General features: G+C 35.4%; 1 protein-coding gene across 1 annotated transcript; it reads left to right on the forward strand.

The window, feature by feature from the left end:
• Positions 1–16483: 16483 nt before the first annotated feature.
• NEUROD6 (neuronal differentiation 6) lies at positions 16484–17497 on the forward strand (the record flags this gene model as incomplete). The annotated part of the gene is made up of 1 exon (XM_081345405.1): positions 16484–17497. One exon carries the CDS (start codon positions 16484–16486, stop codon positions 17495–17497), a length of 1014 nt encoding a protein of 337 aa, XP_081201531.1.
• Between the last annotated feature and the right edge of the window lie 460 nt (positions 17498–17957).

The following is a 17957-nucleotide window of genomic DNA, read 5'->3' on the forward strand; positions in this document are numbered from 1 at the left end:
ACATTCCAAGATAAGACAAATATTTTCCAAGAGGAAATTTATGCAATGCTAGGACAGATACAAATTACAATAGCTTTAAACCCCAAGGAAATTAAACACAACTTTGATAACACAAATGAATACACTTCTAATGTAAATTTACAATAAAAACATCCAAAGAATGATGGTAAAGAATGAACAAACAAATCAGATAACAGAAGGTAAACTAGAAAAAAATGACTTAATTGGTGAAGCTACAAATGAAGGGAATTATAACTTAATATAAACAAGAAAAAACTTACAAGGTTTGGATATAAAAATAAATATGGAAACGATACCTTATGCATTAGAATGTCAAAATAAACCTGAGAAGAAAGAAGACTTAACAAAATGGATACTACTGGGAGAATTACTGTTTGAGAGACAAAAAGCATACGTCTCACACAATATGTATCCTCTACTCCCAACAACTACAAAAATAGAACTGTTTGACAAGTCGAAAATATTAATTTGGAAAACTATTTGGCAAAGGAAGAAGGCCAGAGACGGGCTTAAGAGACTTGACCTGCCCTACCAGATGGAATATGATACGAGTGAACACTTCTTTGAGTATGGCTAAATAAAGAAATAACTTTGGCTATAAAGGGGCTTTAGAATAAGTGGGATAAGAGATATAAGTAATATAGTATTTTTGATAAGATACAAAATGTAAAAATACTGGGATGATGTAAGCGAATGAAAAGTTTTAATTTTAAAGATAAATTAAGTTTGAAAAGATTTAGAATTAAGGAATGATTGAAACATTGAGGGGAAATTAGGCTTAATAAGAACTTTGATAAAAAGGATAGTGATTTAACAAATCAAATTTTACAAATAGAAGTGAAATATAAATTGATTAGAAAAGATGTTATAGGTAAATGTTATGATAGATAAGTAGTATAGTATTTCTATAATATATGAAATATGAAAATACTCGGTGATATATTTAAATGAAAAATTTGGATATTTAGATGTTAATTACTGAGAAAATTATGATGATAAGAATTGTTTGAATATTAAGGAGAAACTGAGCTTAAACAAGATTTATGAAAATAAAATACATGGTGAATCAATAAGATGATTTTTATGAAAATAACATTTTGATAAGAAAAAGTGCTATATATGGACGCTATTATTGTTGGTAGAAATATAGAAGAAAATGCTTATATTTAATCATTTATATATATGGAAAATATCAAATATCAAAAATTATATTTGTTTAATGTTGAAGAAAGAGAATACTACTGAGAGAATAGAAGATCAAGGAAATATATTATTAATTGATATACAAATTATGGAAATATAAAAATTATTATTGACTGTTAACTATTATTGATTGTATATTTTCCCCCAAAATAATATGAACCAAGACAACACACTGTACACCAGGCACTAAGGTTGTTATTGTAAAAAATTAATAAAACTTTTTTAAAAATAAATAAATAAATTTCTAATCTTAATTTAAATTTTCTAAAAAGTGCACTGTTTCTTTTCACTAACAGGTCAAGAATGATACAAGGCTCAAAACTAAAGCCTAAAATTCAGCATTCATTTACACTGAATTTCATAGTAACTGGCTATCAATTAAAGATTATACAGAGTAAAGAGTTTTATATCCAATTAACTAAATTAGTTACCTTCACTCCCTTTTTGCAAAAAAAAAAATCCATTGAACCTCTTTACTGTTGACTGTAAAAAAAAATGCTTGAAGTAGTACTTGGAAATCTGTAATTAATTTTAGTTTAATTTCTTTCTGAATAATCAGACAATGGACTTATAGGCCATGAAACCTGTACTAAATCTTGAGCAGAAAAGGCAAAGTACAGACAAAATGAATGAATGAAGTACAAATAAAAAAACAAACCTGAAGTATCAACTTAATCATTTTAGAGAGTCTGAGCTTTCAACCTGAAATATATTTAAAACTCTTATTCTGTTGGTTTAGGAAAACTGGAAATGTAGATACCCAGAGTGGAATAAACATTTTTTAGCCTGCAGTACTAAGATAAAGGCATCATACTTTAAAAAAAACAAACCGACTTCACAAAGAGCCATATAACTATGTAATATAAGACTATATTACATAATTATGTAACTATATTACGGGTACCTATAAAGGAGTCTTTGGGTTTACTCATTTCTCACTTATTGCAAATGTTGGCTTACTAATTGCAAAAATTTTAATTCCTCATATAAATAGGATGTTTTTTAAGGAATATTTCTTATTTTGTCTCCAAAAATTCAAGATAGGGTATGAAGACTAACTCTTACTGTGCCTGTTTATTTTATTTTTTTATTTTTTGGTCATAGGCATTCTTGGAATTGCTATAGGAGAAAAAAATGAAATATGCAGGGTGACATAACAATAAAAATCCTGACTTTTGTAGCTGTGGCCCAGGATGAAGGATGCGCGCTTTGGGCTGTGATGACACCCTGCATGTTTTTCATCATCACAGTTAGGAGCTGATGCCTACCCTATTGCCTGCATTATTATTTGTTACCTATTACTTGTTAATTGTATTCATATTTCCATTGTTTTGGTGACTTCTTTACACAATATAACTGGTATGGCGTTGATAACTTTGAATAATGGGCTGAAGGTTGATGTGGTCATATTAATAACTCTATTTTGCTTAATTAAAATTGAATTCATATTAAATTCTGTACACACACACACACAGAGGATGATATTTAGAGATAACAAGTATAAGATCGTGCTTCTAGGTAAGAAAAATCATATGCAATCAAAGAAAATATATGCAACTCAAGGTTGAAGTGTGGTTGTCTCTGAGTTTGGTTGTTTGTTTGTTTGCACACATTTAGCTAGGTAGGTAGGTAGCTAGGTAACATCATCAGTGCCAGTAAGTGTGGTTGTTCCTTGTTTTTATACATAGCTTGACTTGCCAGTATTGGTGGGGGCATATACAGTATATTTAAGAAAATAAATATCTATGTGTATTTTCTACTTTCTACTGTAATCTCTACATGTAATAGAATATGTGAAGAAGTCATAACTCATGAACAATTTTTAAGAAATTGCTCAGATATTGCTGGTGATACTGCAAGGTAAAACATTTGCTGAGTGCATGATTAAGGGCAACAAGAAAGTTATTTTCCCAACCCAGCATCAGTAATAGTTACTTGTGTCCTTGCTAACCATGTGAGCAAATATTTAACTTAAAAATATTGTAATTACTGGCTTCTAACCTCCTAGTAAAAATCAAAGTTTTCACTTAAAGTCTTTATCTTAATTCAATGAAAGTTATGGAACATAAACAGAGAGAGAGAGAGAGAGAGAGAGAGAGAGAGAGAGAGAGAGAGAGAGAGAGAGAGAGGGAGGGAGGGAGGGAGGGAGGGAGGGAGGGAGGGAGGGAGAGAGGGAGGGAGGGAGGGAGGGAGGGAGAGAGAGAGAGAGAGAAAGCACTACAGACACAGATACAGACACATGCACCTGCACCAAATTTCTCTAGTAACTTTTAGGCAAACATCTCTTTTACTCTTCAGTTGAGAACATCCTGAATAAGATCCCATCAAAACATAGTTTCACACTGAGCAGATTTCAGATACTATTCCTACTCCCAAATTCCACCACTGCTTTCAAATCTTCCAAGCTTCCTGCCATTCTCTAGTTTTATTTGTTGTTCTTTTTTTCCCTAATGCAGCTTAAGTTTAATTGCTTAATATCTTTGTGCCTTACACTTAATTTAGAACATGCTGTGTGCTTTGAAACCAACTGTTCATCTCAGCATGTCTTCTCTATATACTGTTGTAGTCTTTGTGCCAAATCCTGCAGACCCGAAAGAATCAAAACTCTTTCAGACACCAAAGGACAATGTGTGGTCACTAAAATTCTGTAAATAGTCACAGAGAGTCTTAGTATCCAATTAAAGAATGTGTGGAGAATCCTTCACTGAAGAATAATACGGGGTTAGCCATTAAGAAACAAATTAAATCAGCACATGCATAACAAGTAGAAAAAAAGGCATCAGGTTCTGAACCTTTCTCTCTTTTTCTCCCCTCCCTCCCTCTTTCTCTTTCTCTTTCTCTTCCCCCCTTCTCTCTTTCTCTCTCTCTCTCTCCCTCCATTCTCCCCCTCTTTCTTAATTTCTCATTCCTGGGATCTGTTGGAATTAGTCCCAGGTTAAGAATATATACATATACATATACATATACATATACATATACATATACATATACATATACATATACATATACATATACATATACATATACATATACATATACATATACATATACATATACATAATGGTAGTACCAATAGTAATAGGTGTCTTGGGTGCAATCCCAAAACAACTGAAGCCCCACTTGAACACCATTGGCATTAACAAATTCGCCATTAGTCAATTGCAAAAGGCAGCCTTACTAGGGACTGCTTCCATCTTGTGACGATATCTATAATACCCTCAAACTTCCACATCTGTCTATCCCAGGTCCTTGGTAAGGACTCGATAGGTAGACAAAAATGCCAAATCCAGTCTGAAATCTGGCTGACTGTGTGATGAATAATAATAATAATAAAATAATAATAAAATAAAATAAAATAAAATAAAATAAAATAAAATAAAATAAAATAAAATAAAATAAAATAAAATAAAATAATAATAATAATAATAATAATAATAATAATAATAATAATAATAATATACAATGTATATACAATAATATACAATAATAATAATAATAATACAATGATACCCATTGTCATCGGGGCACTCGGAACTATGTCCAAAAACTTTGCAAAATACATCAAGAAATTGCAGCTTCCTGCAATAACTCCAGCAAAGCTACAAAAAACTGCACTGCTCGAAACATCTTACATTTTAAGGAGATACCTGGTTGATACCTAGGATGCTGGCAACAACCCATGTCAACCATTAGTGCCAGTCAATTTGAGTGTTCAGTTGACTGAGTTTCATGTTTTATGAATAAAAGTTTGATGATGATGATGATGATGATGATGATGATGATGATGATGATGATGATGATGGTGGTGGTGTTGGAAGGGACCTTGGAGGTCTTCTAGTCCAACCCCCATCTCAGGCAGGGAACCCTATACTATTTCAGACAAATGGCTGTCCAATCTCTTCTTAAAAACTTCCAGTGTTGGAGCATTCACAGCTTCTGGAGGCAGGTTGTTCCACTGGTTAATTGTTCTAACTGTCAGGAAGTTTCTCCTTAGTTCTAGGTTGCATCTCTCCTTGACTAGTTTCCATCTGTTGCTTCTTGTCCTGCTTTCAGGTGCTTTGGAGAATAGCTTGACTCCCTCTTCTTTGTGGCAGCCCCTGAGATATTAGAACATTGCTATCATGTCCCCCCGCCTCGCCCTTCTCTTCATTAAACTAGACATAGCCAATTTCAGCAACCGTTCCTTGTATGTTTTAGCCTCCAGCATTTGCATGTACATATACATAATTAAGACTTTTTATTATAATAGTAAATTTTGATACAAACTAAACTTAAAGAATAGAAAGAGTGCAGGGAAAAAGTAAATAAAGAATAAAGAAATATTTAAAAAGAAGTGACTGCCAACCTTTATCACAAGTATAAGCAAATTTAGTAATACTTCACCTTTTCTAAAGTTATAAACTTTTTTTAATCCCATATTTCATCTCTATTTTTTAAATATTATTTATTTTATCATAAAAAATAAAATACAAAACTGTAAAACAAGCAAACAAAATGAAACAAAACAAAAGCATACATTCAACCCTAACAACAAAAAAGAAAAAAAAACAAAAGGAAAAAAGTAATCAATTAAATTTAAATTAAATTTAACATTTAACATGTAGGATCTACCCTGGCTGGGTGCTGATAAAAAAAGAAAAAACAGTAAATTCTCCTCCCTTTTTACGTATGTATACACACACACACACACAGACAGACAGACACACACACACACACATGAAAAAAGAAGAAAAAGCAATCAGTAGGTTGAGCTAATCTACACTAATCTTCAAATCCCTCTTTAACCAACTGTTATTATATTTAGTTCATAGAAACTCCACAGCCTCCAGTCTCTTATAAAGCTGTCTAGTCCATTATCTCTAATCAAAGCAGTTAATTTCGCCATCTCTGCTAATTCAGTCAATTTCAAAATCCATTCTTCAACAGTCGGCAGTTTTCTTTCCAGTGTTTGGCAGGTACAATCCTCGCAGCTGTTATAATATGAAGGAATAGCACCCCAAATTGTTTTCACTTGACTTGTCCATCATACCTGAAAGAAATAGTTCATCTCTTATTTATAAACAAATCCATAAAACATCATCTTTTTGGTTCTGAAGTCTGCAAGAAGTCTATAAAAAGTTGACAGAAGTACCAACATAATTTATTTAACCTCGATCAAATAAACCAACTTTATATTCTTTCTAACAGACTTAATACTTGCCTCATTGAAATATTGATGTAGGATTTCTTTTAATTTATTCTTTGTCCATCACAGAGTTCTTCAAGGCTTTAACAAGCATCTTTTTAAAAATTCAGTAGAAAAAATGTCCAGGTCATTTTGGTGGGGGGTGTCATTTGTATTTCCCTTTTAAATTTTAACACTTCAGCAAATTTGTTTTGTAGATCCAGTAAAATATCTTTTTATAACTCATTCTCTTGCTCTGTCAATTATAAATTCACTTTTTATACCATCTTTATCCTGTCACATAAAATTTGTTCTACCTCACCTTTCTTTTCAATTGTATCCTTTGGACATCTATCCATAGAAGCAGACATTATTACTGACATTATTTATATAATGACTATTATATAAATCTGACTCCATTCTTCAAAAGCCTCTGTCAGTATTTTTATTCTCAGAATGTTTTGTATAATCTACTGGCCTTTATATATCTTTCTTCTACCTAAAATCTTTAATCTCCTTTAGCGACCAGTTTTTGAAATCATGAAATTGTTATCTATGTTGTGTCTTATAAAAACCAGCTGTTTGTACTTTATAATTATTCTAAATCTTAGAGTAAATGTTCCAATATTTCAATTTTATTTTTTTGGTTAAATTTATTTGGCACTTACCTTGTTGTGGGGCTACTCTAGGCATCTAGATTTAGATTTATCTAGATTTATCTGAATCCTTAATCCATTTAAACTTTCTAAAATCAAAATGTTATTTACATTTTTGCAGTTTGTTTCAGATTTTTTTCAGTTTTTAAACTTATGGTTAAAATTGTCTATTATTCAGGATTGAAAGCAGACCCACCCAGCTTTTTCAAACTTGTTCTTCCAAAGATTTCCAATAGCTTAGAAGTAATTAATAAGCAGTTTCTGATAGTAATTAGAAAGCATTTGTTTGTTAACAGTGTCCTTTAAAAGTCTCCACATACTTGCGGGCAAGATGGCTAATCCCATTGCCTCCCAGTGCTTAAATCCAGAGAAAACTGCTGTCTTGCAGTCTTCTCACAAGAAACAACTGTCCAGAATCCACGTGGGCAATATTCTGTCCTCTCCTTATCTGGAGAGCTTCCAAGGAGCTGATCTACCCACTGGTTCCTTGTTCTTTGTCATCATCCCACGTTGGAAGCCAACTTTTCATCAAAAGAAAGTAGCCCAAAATCTTATGCTGTGATTGGAATCAGTGGTATAGATCTTGAAACCGATAAGAATCTCAAGACTCAGCAGAGTATTTGGGAAAATCCAAACCATTTTAGCCTAGCCTAAAGTGTCCCTATTCAAATAATGACAGATAATGTAGGCAGGGGCAAAATGCCACATCCCAATAGGTATGCCAAGATTTATCTTCCTTCTCTTCTTGTTAGCAAAAAATGTGTGTGGTTACAAGTGTTTACTATTCTTTTTGGTTAAAAAAATGACATCCTTTCCTGTAGCAAATAGTAAAAAAATGGTATTTAATATTAGACTGGCAGCAGAAGCATGGCTTATTTCAAAGCTTTACTGATAGTTTAAAAATGAAGTCAACCATGTGCTTCCTGGGGACTTTATGGCATATTCTTTGCTATGTTAATCCAATTGCTATTATTCCAATTTTAGCATATATTAGGCAACCAGTTACTGTTATCTAGAATGTGAAGCAGAATAGCAATGACCAGATAGTTATTGTTTGGTTTTTAAAATGAAAGAAAAAAACATGTTATTAAAGAATAAAGATTTTCAGTAAAACAAACATATATACTTTTCATTTAATAAAGGATGGTTTTGATGACACTTGTGGTTGACTTGCCATTCTTTAAGAATACTGTTTAAAGCCAAATAAAGAGAATATTTTCATTCTTTTTACTTGGTTTAAAGTGACAGACAGCTGATCATACCAGTTTGTCCAGTTCATTAGCATATTCTTCATAAACTGTACTTTTACTTTATGTATACTGAAAGCAAAGCATGACTGTATTAGGCAGAGCTTTTTTTTGTCATAGAACGCTCAGAATGGAGTTCCGGCACCTTTTTTGGATGGAACCTTGTAGGGTAGGCAAGGCGGGATGTATGACGTGTGAGTTCTGGCACCTTTTTCTTTTACAAAAAAAGCACTGGATTAGGTACTGTATCCACTGAAAAGAGACATTTTCACTTCTGATAATTTGAGCATAATTCTTGGAAATATGACAATGTCATTTCTGAACACACCAATGTTTACCTTTGTTACAGTGAAATTCTTGTTCAGTTCTTCCAGAGCATTCACATTCCATGATGAAGTCTCGAAAAATCAAATTTCCTCTTTAAATGGATGCAAGTCCTATCTTCAATTCCAGTTTATGTGGTGGCAATCCAGAAAGTTCAATTGAATCAAGGAATTCTGAGTAGCATTAGCTACTTAATTGACAGAATTGCAGGAACAACGTTTTCTTATCATTCCAGGAAACCATCTAATGTGGAATTGATTTTTCTCATCATTTCACCAAGTGGAACCAAGATAGAATTTCTGAACAACAGTTTTTCAGGATTGTTAAATGTTGGGTAGATAATCTATATATTCTTCTATATTCTTGCTGGCAGTCTCATATCTTCAGCTAATTCTATTACATCATTTTTATTTTCCTGAATTTTGTCTTGTCCAACATCCAATAAGAACTCAGAATATCTTCCTTCTAGCTCACTCAATCACATTTCTCTTTAGTCGACAACTTCTCCATAAGTATGATTTTTCAGTGCATGTTTTCTTCACATCAACGTCATTTTCTTTTTTCACAATTGGTAAAAGCTGATGAAAATCATCATTACAAATGGTTAAAATTCTCGCAAAGGCCTCATTTTTCTTACACATCACAAAGTGTCTGATCTACAGATCCAATACTCCCATTTATTTATTTATTTATTTATTTATTCACATTTATATACCGCCCTATTCCCTGAGGACTCAGGGCGGTTTACAGGAAATTAAAAAATCCACCATACAAAAGTTAAAAAACCAAATTAAAAAATATTAAATTGACCCTGTATACTTAAAACCCCAATTAAAATTTCTCCTCAGCCTGGGCCCGAGAGCTCAAAGAGCCAGGTCTTCAGGCCCCGGCGGAATGATCGGAGGTCGGGGGCAGTCCTCAGCTCCACCGGCAGCTGGTTCCAGAGGGCAGGCGCTCCCACTGAGAAGGCCCTATCCCTGGGTGTCACCCGCCGGCAATCTCTCACCGGCGGCACCCTGAGCAGACCCTCCCTGTGGGAGCGCACTGGGCGAAGGGCGTTTGATGCCGGCAGCAGGTGTTCCCTCAAATAGCCCGGACCCAGGCCATGTAGGGCTTTATAGGTAATAACCAGCACCTTGAATTTCACCCGGAGGGCAACCGGAAGCCAATGCAGCTCACGGAGTAGAGGTGTTACATGGGAGTATCGGGAGACCCCCATTACAACTCGCGCGGCCGCATTCTGCACCAGTTGAAGCCTCCGAGTGGTCTTCAAGGGCAGCCCCATGTAGAGAGCGTTACAGTAGTCCAGACGGGAGGTAACAAGCGCATGAGTAACTGTGCGTAGGGCGTCTCGGTCCAGATAGGGACGCAACTGGCGCACCAGGCGAACCTGTGCAAAAGCCCCCCTGGTCACGGCTCCTATGTGGTCTTCAAAATTGAGCCGTGAGTCCAGGAGGACGCCCAAGTTGCGAGCCCTATCAACGGGGGGTAACACCTCACCCCCCATCGTTAGAGGTGGAATAAGTTGGTTAACCCGAGATGCCGATATGCACAGCCACTCAGTCTTGGCGGGATTGAGACGAAGCCTGTTTCTCCCCATCCAGACCTGAACCGCCTCCAGGCACCGGGACATCACGGAGAGGGCATCGCTGGGTTGGTTCGGGGTGGAAAGAAAAAGTTGGGTATCATCAGCGTACTGGTGATACCCCACCCCGAAACCACGAATGATCTCGCCCAGCGGCTTCATATAGATGTTGAACAGGAGAGGCGAGAGGACCGACCCCTGAGGAACTCCACAAATGAGAGACCTCGGGGCGGATCTCTGCCCTCCTGTCAACACCGACTGCGAGCGGCCCTGGAGGTAGGAGGAGAACCACCGTAGAACGGTGCCTCCCACTCCCAACCCCCTGAGACGCCGCAGCAGGATACCATGGTCGATGGTATCGAAAGCCGCTGAGAGATCTAATAGGACCAGGACAGAGGAGCAACCCCTGTCCCTAGCCCTCCAGAGATCATTCACCAGCGCGACCAATGCCGTCTCCGTGCTGTGTCCGGGCCTGAAGCCCGATTGGTACGGGTCCAGATAATCAGTTTCCTCCAGGAACAGAGGGAGCTGATGCGCCACCACACTCTCAACAACCTTCGCCAGAAAGCGAAGGTTGGAGACTGGACGATAGTTGTTTAAAACAGCCGGGTCCAAAGCAGGCTTCTTGAGAAGGGGCCTCACCACCGCCTCCTTCAAGGCGGCAGGGAAGACACCCTCCTTCAAAGAAGCAGTTATTACTGCATGGAACCAGCCTCGTGTTCCCTCCCGAGCCGCATAAGCTAGCCAGGAGGGGCACGGATCCAACAAACAGGTGGTGGTGCTCAGTCTCCCCATGATCCTGTCCACATCATCAGGGGAAACAGGGTCGAACTCATTTCTAATCAGGAGGCACTTATTCCGGACAATTGCTTCACATACTGAAACAATTTTCAGAATTCAAAGTTCTTTTGATGTTACAAAAAACATTTTCACCCATTTTGAGGAGTATCTTGATTCTTAAGTGGCTTTGTTTACACCAAGCATATAAGATAATGCAATAGCAATAGCAACATCTGCATCTCCTCTAAATTTAGTGAGAAACTGGTAACAAATGTGTTTCCTGTACCTCCTGGTGCATCAATTAAATTACTGAAGAAAGATTGCTTTGCAAGCATACACATAGTCATATACTGCATTTTGCTTATTATTCAATAGGAGCTCGTTATGCTTGTAATAGGTTCCTCATTGCTATATAAACTGAGATGTTCATTAGGTAGAAGTTGCAAATTGCCTATCCTGACCTTTCTCTTCAGACAGCAGAAATTGGCAGTTTCTCCAGGGAATCGGAATGCATGACAATGAGGGAAGACTTTAGCCATGGCACCAACATCAGCAGAAATATCACATCGTGCAAGTTGTGCATTTTGCCTTGTTCTTTGTTGAGGTCTTCTTCTTGAAGACAGATCATGTTGTATGGACGAACTCTCACAGTAATTAGTGTCACTTGTTTTCAAGATGATCTTCCTTTCCTCCTCCAGATTTTCTTATTTTCTTTGCTTGAACCATGGTTTTCCAGTTTCTTGCCCACTTCCTTCAACCACTATACCAACCTGGCTGCCAAATTGGGTATAGATGAGTTTAAAATATGAAATAGCATGTGGACCAATAGATATATTTTGCCTAGAGAGGTTGTGCTGGTTATGCTATTATTATAATATAAGACAAGTTCTAAAATACATTATGGATGAAAAAGCCTACTATTTTGGTAGGTAGTTACAAAATTAGATAAAAAGACAAGGCCATGATGTCATGATTATATAAGTTTCAAAAGTAAGGAGAAGAGATAATTTCACTGGATTTATACTTTTAACAATAATGTACCAGTTCACAATGTCAAAATCTTTACATGAATTGGAACAGATCAAGATGTTGATATTCATTCTTCTCCTAATTTTACAAGTGGTGTGTTTGATTTAAAAAGAAGTATAAACAAGCTTGGATAATGATAAAGTAAGCACAAATGAGTCTACACATTATTATGCAGAATTGTAAAAAAGAACCATAAAGTTACCTGATCACAGTCCTCTCCACCATCATCAAATGCATGTGTGAGGTATTTTTATTTACATTTTGCTTTCTTTTCAAAGTGACTTCAATACTTTACAAACTTTTAACATTTTGGAATGATACAACTTCCTTTATAATATTTCGACAATACCTAAATGATTCTCCTACGAACAACCACTAAGTGATCGACAAGTATGCCTTATTTTTCAGTCTTAATATACTACACTGCTTTATTAGAACTCAATTACATGTTTGTCATCTGCTTGATCTTCATCAAGGTTTTCCAAAACTTTTTCATCAGTCCCTGACATTTCAATAGCTACAATGAATGATTTGAATCCTGTAATTAATAGCATATCTGCTGCAAAGGTTCTAAACTTGGACAGGGGAAAAACAACATTTGTAAAGAAAAATTATGAAGTAGTAGCTAACAGTCTTCTTCCAAATATTTTCTATTTCAAATGTTAAATCAGCCTGCCACATGGCAAAAGGACGTACAGCTGTGTGTATAATTTTTTCATCTTATGCACATGGCTTACACTTACCATATACAGTATTTGACTCCATGTCTCTAGATCCTATAGTCCTCAGGGGGAAAAATGCATTGTTTTAAATATATTTTTGACTTGTGTTGCTTGGAAAATTGTGAATGCATGTTAATATATTAAGATTGAGGTGCAGAATATGTTTTTGAAGAAAACTTAGTAGGCAAGAATCTTAGGGGTACAGAGTGTATGATTTTAAAATCTTAATATTGCAACTATTTTACATTGCAGCAATTTCTTTGAAAATTGCTAAAAAGCCAATTGATTTAAAAGACAGTGAACTTTAATGTTAATAGAGATTTCTATGAAATCCTTTTTATGATAAAAAAATAACATGAAATAAGTGTGTGTGAGAGAGAGACTGTGGTGAAATTGCTATATGAAATATAAACACAATCCTTTTATAGATGAAACCCTCTTAAAAAAAAGGTTGAAGGAAATTGACTGGGATATACATTGATTGGGAATATTACACTTTTCAGCTTGATAGTTGATTTACCATATATGGTATCTGCTTTGTTTAGAACAACTCTTAAAATTATTGACTTTGCAAATATTTGTAAACTTACAGTCCTATACATTGGTAACATACTAAATATAGATCTATTTTTTAAAAATTAACAGCAAATTTAAGGGTCTTCCAAAATAACATTTTCTATATTTCTTTTTCTTTACTAAATCTGATTTAATAGTCTGCTGTACCTATCTTTAAAAAAAAACTATTCGGCAGTAAACATGTACAATATTCAGCCTGAGCAAACTTAGTGAGAATGGAAATGGGAATGAATTTATTTAAATTTACCAGGTGAAGTCAAAGCTTGTTCCCTATTTATTTATTATACAGGATTTTTCTTTTTTAACATAATTCCTAATTTAGATTGAAGTAATTACCCTCATTTTCCATGAAAATAAAAAAGTGGAGAACATTGAAATATTTAAGTTACAGACTTAGAAAAGAATGCCACAACTGTTCAGTTTTTTCCCCTGGTTTCTTTTAAAATATCAACCCAAGTTGAAATAGAATATTGCAATAGTAATGTTGATATGCTAATATGAAACTTAAATCAATTGTGAATTAAAAATGAATCATACATATTTGGTGGCCAAAGAATGATTAAAATCATAATGGCAATGTAAAGATCTATAACAACCAGCAGATTAACTATGTCTTCTTATAGATGATTCCTCCTGAAAAAGCAAAGTGGAGTTTGCCAGTAACACCCTCACATCTTTGGCTGTATTGGCAGATTTAACTATTTCTTGCCTGTTGTATCTAATGAAGCAAAGTGGGGGGAAAGTTGGAGAAGAAAGCAGAACACTGAAAAAATAATGAATGGCAAACATAGGTTGTATGAAGAACAGCAGAGAGAGAGAGAGAGAGAATGTTTCAAAAATAAATAAACTGCTAGGATATTGGAATAATTAGAAGCAAAAATATATATCACATTTAATTGTTTCAAAAGATGAACGTTAAAGAAAACCTGGGGAAAACTACTCTGCCTCTCTTGCAATCAATTAAAGCCATTTGTGCATGTGGATCCTGTTGTTGTCTTAAGGGAAAACATTATAGAGTGGCAGCACATGTGCACTGAGGGGAAAAAAACACTAAATTGGGAAAATTTCTTAATAGCCCCCTTTTCCCCCTCCATCAGAAATGCCTCAGAGGCACTTATAAAGAGGTGGGAATTGTTCTGTACAGAGACAATATGTATACAGCAATTCGGAATCAATAATTGTTTTTGGTCTCACAGTGAGACATTTCTCCATCAAGACTAGGTCAGAAACTATTTCTAATATACTTGACATCTCTGTCAGGTTGGCATAATTCTTTCTCTTCAATTTTACAGGTCCTTGTTGGAAAAAAAATAGGATAATCAGTGCATATGAGTATATAACTATCTCACCAACACACCAAAAATCCTTTCTGTAATAAAATCAACAGAGTATCAAGTTAAAAAAAAATCAGAGTTACCTGTGGATAAAGATAAATGGCAAATGTTGGCATTTCTGCCTGTTCAACAAAACTCATAGAAATTCACCTCGGCATGTGAAATGATGGTGTAGTTTCCCCCATCCCACCCACCCCCTGCTCGCTGTCTCCCCTATCAGCCTAACCTTCTGTGTTGATACATGAATGCTGGTACCCACTTAGAGAGATGCCAGATGATCAGTGCAGAATGAAGGTCCCAGGAGGAAAGATCACATGGTTTTCTTTGCCCTGTGACGTCACCAGCAGATGGCATGGGTACCAGCTCTGGCAGTTGGCATCAATGTCACTTTTTAGAGATCAATGAGATAGTGCAGATATACACAGATCTAGACTCCAGGAGACGATGCGACATTCAGATTGAAAAGACTTGGAAAGAATAAAAAAAATGAAATCTGTTAATTGAATCAGAATTTTAAGGCCAAGGTAATGCAAGTAAATAAATATTTCTATGTTCGTGTCTGTGTTTTCAAGTGGTGCTGTTGAGCATGCATGCAAGAGTTTAAAGATATAGAAAAAGTAAAGCCTGTGTTTTATCAATGCTGTTATTTGATACTGCTTCTGTTTCACTGTTTTTTAAATGTTAACATACTTTCACCAATTATGTAATACTATCAGAATGGCATGGATAATAGTGAGAATTGATATTTTGATGGTGGGCTTAGTTTAGCTTAGTTTTTAAAATTGAAAAGCCTGCCTCTGAGTCAAGGTTTCTTCCGTAATTGTTTGTAAATTTGTAAATGTGTGTTTATCCATTAGACAAACCTGAAAGGCTCTTTAAAAAGTGACCTCAGGGGCAGAAATAAATGTAATGAGGAGCAAATGATTTTTCTCCCCCCTTTTTTCATTCCGGATTCAGAACACACGTGCACAATTGCAGTCAGAATCCTGAAACCATTCCTGTCAAATATTAGCTGGAGGGAAACGTCTGTTCCTTGAAGAACACAGATGCCACAGTAAAGTGTGAAAAGGCTTAGGTTTGCGTATTTTTTATTTTTATTTTAATTGAAAAAGGGAGAGGGAACACCAAATATCTTAATTGTAGAATTGGGAAAAAAATGTTTAGGCTCTTTAGTCTATCATTTTAAAATAAAGGAAGACCAAAAAATGTATTGCCAAATGCTTTCTGTGAAAATACTTTTCCAGACCTACTTTAACAGAAAAATAATAATAATTCATGTATCGCACATATTCATACTGATCATTAAAATTTGCCTCTTCACTTTAATTAAGTCACTGAATGATTCACTTGCCTTCTTTTACATTTTAATTTTTCCAATTAATTCAGATTTATTATGATGATTTGGAGAAAAATATGTGAAAAATATTGTAATATAAAAGTTGATGTTTTTCCATCAACAAAAATATTTTAAGTTTTAAAATTATTGTATTTTTAATAGTCAAAATTATTTTATATTTTAAATGTATGCATTTATCTTATTATTTTAAATGAAGTCCCCCCTTTAAAAAGGGGGAAGTAGTTCAGTTTGAAAAAGTGTTAAAAGTATCATTGTTTTGTTCTGATTGTTACATTGCATTAGAATCTATACATTTGCATTAAATTAATTAGTAAAAATAGCAAATAATATTTTTAATTGCAGTATGCATAATGAGGGGGTATTGGAATATACAGAAGATTGTGTGTGTGTGTGTGTGTGTGTGTGTGTGTGTGTGTGTGTATGTAAACAGACACTCTAAAAACCTTCTATTGGCATTCTTTCAGGTAACATAAAATTATAACATCATGCTAACGTTACCGTTTGACGAATCTGTTGTAATGCAAGAGTCCCAGATCTGCAGAAACCTTTCAAGAGAAAATGAGGACCAAATGCAAATAAAAAAGCCAGAAATCTTTGTAAAACAGATTATGCACCAAGGAACAAGCTTTAAAAGATCTCCAGCAGAAGACACAGAAAAAGAGGAAGTAGAAGATGACCGAGAGGAAGAGGATGAAAATGGTTTGCCCAGGAGGAGAACTCTTCGGAAAAAAAAAATGACCAAGATGAGAATGGATAGGGTCAAGTTTAGGCGTCAGGAAGCGAATGCCAGGGAAAGAAATAGAATGCACGGCCTGAATGATGCATTGGATAATTTAAGGAAAGTGGTCCCTTGTTATTCCAAAACACAAAAGCTGTCTAAAATTGAAACTTTAAGGCTGGCAAAAAATTACATATGGGCTCTTTCAGAAATCTTACGAATTGGCAAAAGACCTGATCTGCTGTCATTTGTCCAAAACTTGTGCAAAGGTCTCTCCCAGCCAACAACAAACTTGGTGGCAGGATGTCTACAGCTGAATGCCAGAAGTTTCTTAATGGGTCAGACAGGAGAAACGGCCCATCACACCAGATCTCCCTATTCTACTTTCTACCCACCCTATCATAGCCCAGAGCTGAACACTCCCCCAGGTCATGGAACGCTTGACAGTTCCAAGTCCATGAAACCCTACAATTATTGCAGCCCGTATGAATCCTTCTATGAAAGCACGTCTCCTGAGTGTTCCAGCCCACAGTTTGAAGGTCCCTTAAGTCCTCCCCCAATTAACTATAATGGGATATTCTCCCTCAAGCAAGAAGAAGGTTTGGACTATAGTAAAAACTACAATTATGGCATGCATTATTGTGCAGTGCCATCCAGGGCTCCCCTTGGGCAGAGTTCTGTATTCCGGTTGCCTACAGAGAGTCACTTCCCTTACGACCTACATCTGCGCAGCCAGTCACTCACCATGCAAGATGAATTAAATGCAGTTTTTCATAATTAATGAGGAAAGTGAAAATAAACAGTGGTCATTCACCTCTCTGTCTAATTAAGATAAAGCAGATGCTTGTGCCCTGGTTAATTGATGCAACTCTATTAAAAATCTGTTTGCTAGGTTCAAAAGTGTGTCAACTGTTGTGGGCCTTTTTTATTTCTATGTAGAACCGATAATAATAGATAAGAAGAATTTTACTGATTTATATTTAATCCAGTTTGGATCCTGGTAAGCACTGTGAAATTTTGTCTTCACTGTTTTTTTAATAATAATTTTCTTTCTTTTCCACCACAGTTGCTTGATTTTGTCAAGCAGTGTGTTGGAATAAAAATGGTTGAGCTGATCAAAGTTACATCGTAGAAAGTCTGCAACTGTATTTCAATTGTACAGTCATTATATGAATGCATGCTGCTCAGATCTGATGAGTTTAAAATGATGTATTTATAAAATTAGAAATGATATATTATGC

This window comes from Vipera berus (genome assembly GCF_964194415.1).
Source record: "Vipera berus genome assembly, chromosome: Z".
NCBI classification, from domain to species: domain Eukaryota; kingdom Metazoa; phylum Chordata; class Lepidosauria; order Squamata; family Viperidae; genus Vipera; species Vipera berus.